Source organism: Hippocampus comes, unplaced genomic scaffold (genome assembly GCF_001891065.2).
Source record: "Hippocampus comes isolate QL1 unplaced genomic scaffold, H_comes_QL1_v1.1 scaffold527, whole genome shotgun sequence".
Taxonomy (NCBI): domain Eukaryota; kingdom Metazoa; phylum Chordata; class Actinopteri; order Syngnathiformes; family Syngnathidae; genus Hippocampus; species Hippocampus comes.
This window is the reverse complement of record NW_017804903.1, coordinates 195683-206422: the sequence shown is the minus strand read 5'-3', so window position 1 is coordinate 206422 and position 10740 is coordinate 195683. Positions and strand designations below refer to the sequence as shown.

General features: G+C 44.3%; 1 protein-coding gene across 2 annotated transcripts in view; it reads right to left on the bottom strand.

Moving 5' to 3' along the window:
• Positions 1 to 4247: 4247 nt before the first annotated feature.
• Positions 4248 to 10740, bottom strand: part of rbm33a (RNA binding motif protein 33a) — a 25495-nt gene continuing 19002 nt past the window's right edge. For both annotated transcript variants that reach the window (XM_019883732.1, XM_019883739.1), the window contains exons 16-19: positions 9405 to 9596; positions 7274 to 7456; positions 6716 to 6804; positions 4248 to 5172 (exon numbers count right to left, since the gene is read on the bottom strand). In XM_019883732.1, the coding sequence (XP_019739291.1) occupies positions 5124 to 5172; positions 6716 to 6804; positions 7274 to 7456; positions 9405 to 9596 (513 nt within the window). In that variant the 3' untranslated portion in view covers positions 4248 to 5123. The remainder of the gene's footprint in view (positions 5173 to 6715; positions 6805 to 7273; positions 7457 to 9404; positions 9597 to 10740) is intronic.

Genomic DNA, 10740 nt, shown 5'->3' with positions numbered 1-10740 from the left:
AGAGTCTGTTTAAATTAGGGGGTCACCAACTCTGGTCCTCAAGGGCCGCTATCCTGCATTTTTTTAGATGTCCACCGCCAGCTCGTGAGAAACCCGTTAAGGAACCCGATCATTGAATCAGACGTGTTGGAGGAGGGAGACATCGAAAGAATGAAGGATGTGGGGGCCTTAACTCATTCAGTACCAGCCAATTCTGGATCAAGTCTGAAAAGACGTTTGGGAGTGAATGAGTCAAGTACTGAGGTGGTGAGCCCTGGTTTACATGCTTGAAGAGGTGCTGCTGTTTTGGTTAGCAACAGCGTTGGGCTCAAGAAAGCAACAATGTGCGAGGTAGTTTAGGGTACACCCCAAAAGGTCCAAAAAGGGGTGGAGTCTATTCAGAGTTGGGGCCACTATTTGAGGAAATACAGCATCTCAAAGACCAGCAGGCTGCATGTCTGGAAGGGACAGCGACCTAAAGAAACAAAAGCTGATTAATATTTCAGCAAAACACTTGCAGATCATCAAAACGATCCTGGCGGGGAGGGAAAAAAAAATTGTTAAAGCACAGCGCGGAGAAACGTTTAAGATCCAACGGCAGTCAGTGCAAATAGTGTAACTTTTGAATGATTTGGTTTCAAAAACCTTCGCATATCTCTGCTCAAGTGAGTGAAACGTTCTATCAAAAGAAACAAAAAGTGCATGATGTGTAAAAAAAGAATAATACCTCAATCAACAAGGTAGAAATCGATTCAATGTGAATCTGCTATGGCGTTGCAAGAGCTTTCCGTCTTGTCGTATTAACTACTCTGACTAGCAACGTCAGTACTTGATCGTAAAATAAGAAAAAAAAATCCACTTGATTTAGCACAAACATTTAACAGAAGAACAAAGAAAAAAAATGAACCTTTGCAATGTCTGTTCAACTCAAAACAAAAGGAATAGAAATAATAATAATTCATTTCATGACAACAAATGTAGAACATTGACAATTCAAGTTTCACATGCACAACCCACAAGTCAACTGTGGTCATGATACCCTTGACGACGCCACACTCGGATTAAGGCTTTTTTGGTGTGTTTTTGGTCACGGAGGGGAAATACCACTAAATTATTCAAACCAATTGATTCTTCATGAACTTTTTCTCAAAGTACGTCCACACAGGCAGGAGCAAAGCGACAGGATGCCAGTCATTGGCGATTTGTGGTTACGAGCAACATCGCCGGTGGGTCGGCGGCGTGCAGTCGCGACTGTCTGAGCTTTCGGGCAAGATACACACATATTGATTTTTGAAATAATCTCACACATGACGGGGGGGATTAACTCATAAAAAAATAAAAATAAAATCTGCACCCATGATCCGAACGTTCGTATTGTATGTGGTGGACTCGAGACGACCGACACCACACATGATAGCTTCACCGACAATCGCAAACTATCTGTTGTAGTACCAAGATGGACCTCTGAGAGGCACTACAGTGCTACGTGGAATCCTGATTGGCGGACATCTCCCCCCCGGGATAATGACCGTATTTTCCGGCCTATAAGGCGCACCTAAAAGCATTCTATTTTCTCAAAAGCCGACAGTGCATCCCTATAATCCGATGCGCCTAATATAAAGAGCCTGTAACTCTCTTTTTACCCCCTACTGAGTTGTTTCCTCTTTAGTGTTCGTATGCCACCTAGTGGTGATTATTAGCAGGAGCCAATTGTAACCGAGGGTTCCGCCCGACACTAATTGACATGCGCATTCGCCAACACACTTTGTAAGCTCTGTGAGGCCATTAAGAAACGAAGATAATACCAAAAGCATAGTTAACTACTGACTAAATGAAGGAAGAAGGAGACAAGCAAAACTACGAAGGATATTGAGCCCCTTGTGGATGTGAGCCCAAACGTTTGTGTGCCTTTTTGTTGAATCAATTGCCCTTATAACTTTTGTCTTTCATTTATTGTTTTGTAAAGCCATTTGTTTATGTTTCATGTCCGTGTGTGTGACCAGTTCTCATTTTTACAGCTGCAGCGCTTGCAAAGGCTCTACATAAATCGAGCTGTATTGTATTGTATTCCCTTTAGCATAGCACCATCTAGTGTATGCATAGCCAAAACGCAGCTGCTATTGTATGCGCCTTATAATGCGGTGCACCATATATATGAAAACAGTTTTTAAAATAGGCCAGTCATTGAAGGTGTGCTTATAATCCGAAGCGCCTTGTAGTGCGGAAAATACGGTACTCAGGATAATCTTTACTCAGGATAATCTTTTCAATACATTATTTACTTTGATCTCAACAGAGGGAAAATGCTCAGCTTTTCCCCGGCTGTCAGTATATGGGCATCCTACTTTGGCATTGCGTCCCTGCTTATGCAGCGACCCATTGAGGTCCGACAACAGTTTATTTCGAATCTACATCCTGCATTACCATGAGCCCTCACGAGAGAATCACGCCGCAAAAATCTAAACAACATCGAGGGACAAGATTTACAGCTCGCTTCCTGTGTGTAACGTACAAAAGAACTGACAAAATTAGCCATCTTCACGTTCGACCAAGCCCGAAAAAAATGTCTTGGGAAATCATTTCCCCCCCTATAAAATCATTCACCTTTTGCTGGTATTTCATTGTCTGTAATTCGCGACATTCAGTGGCAGTTCCCTTATAAATTGTGAGGTAGATGAGGTCAGGAGGTCAAACAGCCCCCCTCCCCTTGAGGTGAGGATTACCCTCACAAAAAGTGGAGGGCTAAAAGATGCAATGTGGAATATGGAAAAGACATCCGGAGAGAACACAAATATATGACAGCTACCTGCTAAAACGCAGCACAAACATGGACGTCACACAGGCTAAAGTTCAACCGGCTTCACATACCCGCTCGATCACGGTTATATTGGCCATCTTTTTTTTATTTTTCCCCCCCTTCCAAAAAAAAAAAACATCTTTTTTTTTTCTTTCCACTCATGAACAGAAATGTGGTCATCATTTTTTTTTCCTTTCGTTCCGACACAAACTAAGAGTAAAAGATATTTACACTTGGATATTTGATAAAAAAAAAAATACCTTCAACTTGACACAGCACACGAGTTAACAATGTCCAACAAAGCGCCGGTGTTGGATCATGTCCTGGTATGTACGTCATATTTCTATAAGGATAATGGTTGCCCCCCCGACAGCCCTCTCGACTTTCATGTGACACTTGTGTTCAAGGGTATGTTGTAAAATGATGGTGGAATGTTCCACGAATCAGTATTTGAGTGAGACCTCTGAAATCAGAAACCGCACAGGTTAAAAATGGTTGTTTGGTGGTTTGGAATTTTGTGGGAAATCAACTGGTCAGAGCCCTGAAATGAAACGGCGGCAGCAAAAACATTACAAAGCGCCTGCGGTTGACGTTTCCTTGAAGATCCATCAAGCTTCCTGATGGCATTCGTTATGAACTTCTTATGAACACCCCCCACCCACCCCTCCTCAAGTTAAGGCTACTCTGCGCTTCACGATCCTCTGTTAAGTCAACGAACTGTCGGGATGCTTTCATTGATGATTCAACTTATGAGAGGAGGAAGCCAATGCATACAAAGAGAAATATCCAACATCCCATATGCTTATATCAATCCTAAAAATGATAAAACCAAACAAACAAACAAAAAAAAGAAACACCAACCACAAACCAACCATGCACAACCGCCAATTAATAAAAAAAAAAAAAAAAAAAAAAAAAAAACATCTTTTTTTTTTCTCTCCACTCATGAACAGAAATGTGGTCATCATTTTTTTTTCCTTTCGTTTCGACACAAACTAAGAGTAAAAGATATTTACACTTGGATATTTGATAAAAAAAAAAATTAAGAGTAAAAGATATTTACACTTGGATATTTGATATAAAAAAAAAAAAAAACCTTCAACTTGACACAGCACACGAGTTAACAATGTCCAACAAAGCGCCGGTGTTGGATCATGTCCTGGTATGTACGTCATATTTCTATAAGGATAATGGTTGCCCCCCCGACAGCCCTCTCGACTTTCATGTGACACTTGTGTTCAAGGGTATGTTGTAAAATGATGGTGGAATGTTCCACAAATCAGTATTTGAGTGAGACCTCTGAAATCAGAAACCGCACAGGTTAAAAATGGTTGTTTGGTGGTTTGGAATTTTGTGGGAAATCAACTGGTCAGAGCCCTGAAATGAAACGGCGGCAGCAAAAACATTACAAAGCGCCTGCGGTTGACGTTTCCTTGAAGATCCATCAAGCTTCCTGATGGCATTCGTTATGAACTTCTTATGAACACCCCCCACCCACCCCTCCTCAAGTTAAGGCTACTCTGCGCTTCACGATCCTCTGTTAAGTCAACGAACTGTCGGGATGCTTTCATTGATGATTCAACTTATGAGAGGAGGAAGCCAATGCATACAAAGAGAAATATCCAACATCCCATATGCTTATATCAATCCTAAAAATGATAAAACCAAACAAACAAACAAAAAAAAGAAACACCAACCACAAACCAACCATGCACAACCGCCAATTAACAAAAAAAAAAAGCAAGTCCCGATGGTTCCGTTCTCTATAACTAAAAGACATAATGACCCAAGCTATTATATCTGTGTGGAAAGTCAGTTAAAAGAAGCTCTTGGTGAACTGAACAGCGCCACGTGCTGGTCAGAGAGACAATTACTATTTCATGAGTCATTTACTCCAGAAACGCTGACTTTGAGCCAGCCGCTTCAAAATAAGTGATGCGATGCCGCCACCTAGAGCGAAGCACGGACTACTACAACCTCCGCCGGAGCGGCATGACTGAGTTTGTTTCGTCAATGCAAATTTCGTGCGATGATGTCATGTTCAGGCGCACGGGAGCAACCATTACCCCTGTGTCTTAATGTCCACATGTGCTGTACAAAACCGAATTGCGTCTCCAGTGTCATTTTTCTCTGACGGACATCGGTAATCACGCATGCTAATGTAGTGTCAGACCGGTCCAAGTTCCAAGGACGACACCTGCCTGCAGACATGATGGCTGACTGACCGCCGACATGGCAGAGGCAACGCGTCGTACGATGAGGTTAAGGGGTGAGGGGGGGGCGGGCACATCGGGAGGGGTTTGGGGGTAGAACAGTGGAGCTCCTTGAGTATGATAGGCGCTTCCCCTCATCCGTCAATCAGCTTCACATCGATATGGGACAAATCAATCATGTGCCTGTGTGGTGAGCGTAACAACCATGTTTAGTGGCTTTTGGGGGCGAGGGGGCTATGGAATCACACAGCCATGAAATAGTCACGCATGTGCGACGCGAAGATGTTAACACGGCGATAGTGGAACCTCCAAAGTCAAACCCCGATGAGATGATTTGTTCCCGAGACCAAACTGTCGCAATACAGTCGAGGAGAGTAAAATTTAGCGAAAAATTGAATGTTGTCATGAGCGCAAGGCAGAATTTAACCATTGCGTCAGTCAAAACCAAGGCCGCGCTCATTTGCACAAAATCCAAACCGGCAACGCTGTCGCTATTTTTCCGACACCTCTCATGACTATTTGTCGAAACGGGGACGAGCAACTTGATTGCTTGCTCGTCAATTGCGGTGAACATGGTAAAAAAATACGGCGCCAATTTCCGTGTTGCAAAAGCAGCGCTTCATATACAAGCTGGAAACTTCTCACTCGCAGTATAGACTTCCAAGCCTCAAACACACAGAAATGTTTGCGTTTGTCTTTCATTCGTTGTTTTGTAATGCCATTTGGATTGATATGTTTCATGTCCGCGTTTGTGACCAATTTTCTGATTGTTACAGCTGCAGCGGTTGTGAAGGCTCTGTATAAAAAAAAGCGGCATTGTATTGTATTCCCTTTAGCATAGCTCCATCTAATGGCTGCATAGCGCAAACGCAGCCACTATTACAGCTTCTATTCTATGCGCGTTATAATGCGGTGCGCCCTATATATAAAAACAGGTTTAAAATAGGCCATTCATTGAAGGTGCACCTCATACTCCTAAGCGCCTTATAGTGCAGAAAAGACAGTAAATGAAAGAGCTGGATGGGGCGTAACAACAGGTACGAATTAGCCGAGCCACGTAAACTTGACGGCTGATGTTCATTTAAGGATTGTGTTTACGGACACTTGGACAAAAGCAACATTTTGTGGAGGAAATTTGCACTTTCACATGATCCGTGACACAATAATTGATCATGTCTCTGTCATTTGCTCTATCCATAAGCCAAGGGACGGCAACCAAAATTACCAGCTCAGGCCAAGCATTCTGTCAAGACAGTGGGAGTTGAAAAAAAAATAAAAAAATAGGAGGTAGAAAGGTGCCTTAATAAAAAATATATAAAATATCGGTGCTAAATGATGCTAAAGTGAACCAAGCCTTCTGCTCGATCATCTCCATGGCAACGGACTAATACTGGTCAAAAGGACTTGGGCTATGATTTAAATTGGGCGGCTTTACATTGCGCTAATTTCAGCATGATTTGTTTTTATTTTTTTTAATCTCGTATTCTGCCTCGTCACTTAACTTCTCCTCGACCACCTCCTTATCCTTCTTTAAGGGTGGCCAAAAGCAAACTGCACATTCAATGAATCCTCTTAAGTTGGCTGATATTTTACATCCCGAGAGCTGCACTGACGTCTCACAAAATTTTAGGGGGCATTTAAGGCAACGTTTCCCCCGAAAATTTTGGAAAAACTCTTAGCTGTGGAGGTTCCACTGTACTCATATGAAGTCAAGTGAGTGAGTTACCTATGGAAGCTCATTTGAAAACTTGCGGCATGTTGGGGACTTGAAAAGGTGGCGATTGCTTTCCTTTGCTGAGGTATCATTCTGAACATCTGCAACACAAAAAAAATAAAATAAACAATAATAATAATAAATAGACTCTTTAAAACCACGCCAAGAGGGCGCATAGGGATGTGAAGGGAAAGAGATGAGTTCATTGGACTGGATTGACGGAAGTAGAGCTACTCAATCTGAGCAACAGGGGGCGCTGTGAGACCACTCAAGAAAATATGACAGTTGTGAAAACTGGAAATCCAAAGTGTTTCGGCTTTTGTTATTCAAATGAGATTCAACTGTAACTCATGAATACACGGAACATTCTGCAAGGTCGAGTTCAAGGACTTTTGATATTTCCAACTGTTTTCAGCACACTCATTCACTTACTCAAATATTTCGCGTTATATGACAAATTTTATCATGCTTATATAAGAATAATTGTGTTCAATTAAGTTCAAGGAAGACATTTATGTCGAGCTTTAGAACAGCAAATCACGAGTACATCATTTCCGAACAGATATTTACCTCTATCGGGCCAATGGATCTTAAAAGGCTCTGCAGCTGCACGTCAGTGGTGGACGACGAGAGGCCCTCAATGGTGACGGTGCGCCGTTGATTCTCACCGACCCTCAGGCCTTGCCGGGCGCCCATTGGACCTCCTCGACCCACGTGAATGATGCCCCCTCTTCCCCGGCCCGGCACGACGACCTGCAACGGGAGGGTGGTGGGGGTTAATATGAGTCCAAGTCTTTCTTCTCAGCCACGCTGACGTTTCAATCCTCAGAGCTACGGTGATCCCGAAAGGGGATCGCCGGTGCTTTCTTTGCACACGTCAGACATGGCTGACTTTCCTGTGATTGACTTATCATATTTCTACAGAGAACATCAACGTCAGCGCATGATGCGCGCGCCTTGGCACGTCTTCATACGACGAGCCCGCAAGTGAGCGGTATCTTCCATCGGATGCAGGGAAGATGGGCGTGTGGGGTGAAAGGGGGTGGGGGGTGTGAGCACTGTGTGCGCAGTTTGTTATGGTGGCTGCCTTAGCCTGTCAGCATACGAATGTGTGACGGCAGCCCTTGGCGGTGACAAGCGTGCAGCGAGGCCAAGGGGACCCGATGTAGCCCCTTACCCGTGAAACACTGCTTTCTGCTTGTCAATACACCTGGCACGCCGTCACGTCTCATGACTACCACCGTACGACGTCACGTGCCCGCAAATGGCGGGATTTAGTTAAGATCGGAGCGCTTCTCTTTCAACCATGAAATGAATCCATCAAATTCAGTTAAGTGAAAAATCCCGCGCGTCCCCGGTATGCGGAAGCAACAAAAACAATATCAACTCCATAAAGGCATGGATATCAACGTACATAATTCTTTTTATTTTGGAAACTGAGCCTCACGGCACGTTGCGTAGTAGCCTTATAAACAACCGTTGTGGCTGCCGGCTTGATTACGCTGGCTCCCCACGAAACGCGACGGTCCAATCGCCGTGAGACGGCGGCCGTCACTGCGCCGCGGCCACGACGGTCCGTCAAAAATATGTCCTTGCATAAAAGTGGGCCGTGGTACAAAACAAGAGTGGACACCGGATGGCTACCCTAGAGAACTGTTCGAATAAGGCTCGCTGATCACAGGGGTCCCATACTGCAAATCAGAGGTGGGACATTAATTTTTCCAGTGGGCCAAGCAACAGTCAATTGTATTGCTAAGTGGCAGCACTCGTACAATTACCGTATTGGCCCGAATATAAGACGGCCCTGATTATAAGACGACCCCCTCTTTTTCAAGACTCAAGTTTGAAAAAAGACTTTTTGAACACCAAATTAATTTTTATACAGAAAATAATTACAGTGCATCTGAAACAAATGATTATAATATATTTGCGCGAAAAAGCATGTTATTCTGCCTCATTCAAATCTTAATATCTGAACATTTAAATATGTAAACTAAAGTGCAATCACATTTGTAAATGAATGGCTTCTGGTTTTTGAAATGTAAATTACATCATAACTTCTCCTCAGGGGCCGGTTAACCTGGCCGATCTTCGACCCACTTTTCTCCAGATTGTCGCTGCGTTTCTCCATTTTCTGTTATCTCTTCTATTATTTTCTTCTCTTTTCTTTCTTACCGCTATTTTTTATTTTTCTTCTTCGTGCTACCGCTATTTTTATTTTTATTCTTCGTGACGGGTTCACTTTGGCTTGGGGAGTCAAGTTCAGCATTCGCTTCAATGATATCTGGCGCCATCTAGCGTCGTAAATGGGTATAATGTCTAGACCCCGAATATAAGACGACCCCCACTTTTTCAGTCTTATTTCAATGCAAAAAACACCGTCTTATATTCGGGCCAATACGGTACATTGTTGAAATTAGGTCATGCGGTCGGTGGGTCATTGGCGGGGGGGGGCACCAAGCCACCACCTGTCGTTCTCATTTAAGAACCATCCCAAAATATTTATGTGCACCTGTTTATATATCACCCAAACTGGTACCCAAATCCGAATATGCAAATCGCATCAAAATACAGTACTGAATATTTCAATGAAAATCATCACCGGGCCATGAATCTAAAAGAAACTGGGGTGAAATATAATCTAACACCTGTTAGTTCATTGTGCGCCGTTCGGCATTTGGTTGGAGACTTGAGGACGTACCCTGTTTTGCTGCAGGTTGCCGATGCCCCCTCGGCCCACCTGTTGCATCATGCCCGCACCGTGCAGCTGTTGTCCGCCCCCCACGGTGACCTTCCTTTGGACGCCCTGTCTGAGAGGGTTGTCTGGCCAGCCGGTTGACTGCTGCTGCTGCTGCTGTACTGGGAAAGCCGTGGCCTCCGGGCCTTTTCCAGGCTGCAAGGCAACGCATGACAATCCATTTTTTGAGAGGGGGGGTTTCTTTTTCCAAAATGGACAAAACAGAACCAGCAAACTCCTGACAGAGTTTCAAATTGCCCACTTGAACCGTTTCAACTGTAAAAGTCCCACTATGACCCGAAAACAATGTACCGGTAATATATTGTCAATGTGATGTGACATTATACGTGAAATAGCTCTGAGATGAAAAAAAAAATGCAACCAGGTTAAACTTTGGCATCTCAATCACATCCAAAGCTTTTCTCAAAGATGAGTTGCATCATTTTTAAAAACACTCACTTCACACCAACTCCTTGAGACAGACTGGCGGTATTTTGGGGCGTCTCAAAAAGACGCAAATAGGTGATTTTTTTTTTGTCCACAAAAAGCTGACTGTTTTACATAAAAAATTTTTTTGAATGTATTTAGATAACTTTACATGCCCTATTGTCTCTTCATAAAAGGGGGCCGGGGGGGTGGGGTGGGGGGGTCTTGAGACGGACGGCGCTGCGTAACGATCGACTCGCATCGATTACTCTGAAATAAAGTTGCAGCTGGGACGCGCGCGGAGGAATTGAAGGTCGTCTCCTGCGTGAGACTCTGCGGAGAAATGTGACAGATCAATACGCAGCAAGAAAAGAGGCGATATCCCCCCCACCCCAACCCCACAGTTGAGTAAATGGATTAATCCTCCCTATAGAAATCACGGCACCCGATCGCGCCCATCAAATACTAAGCTGCATTACACTGGAACGACAGCAGCTGGATCTCTACCCCCCCCCCCCCCCCCCCCCCCCCCTCCCCCCCCCCCCCCCGCTTCACATCCCCCGCTGCCTCCTCCTCTACCTCCTCCCCAGGCCTTTGTGTCTTGCGATGCTTTGTATTATCCGTGATGAAAATATACTTTGCCTCTTATCAGTTTTCCTAAGCCATCCAAATCCAAATCCTCAAAAGTGGCAACTTTCTTAGCGCAGGTATTATTGCTAGCGCCACCCAATCTGACCCCACCCCCCCCCTCTCCTCACGCCTCCGCCTCCTTGCTTTTTCGAGCGGCAAAGATTAATTACGAGGGTCTTGGATTGGCATTCCTTTGTTGCCGCGCACCTGAGGGACGGCTCGACGGGACTGGAGTGACGGAGGG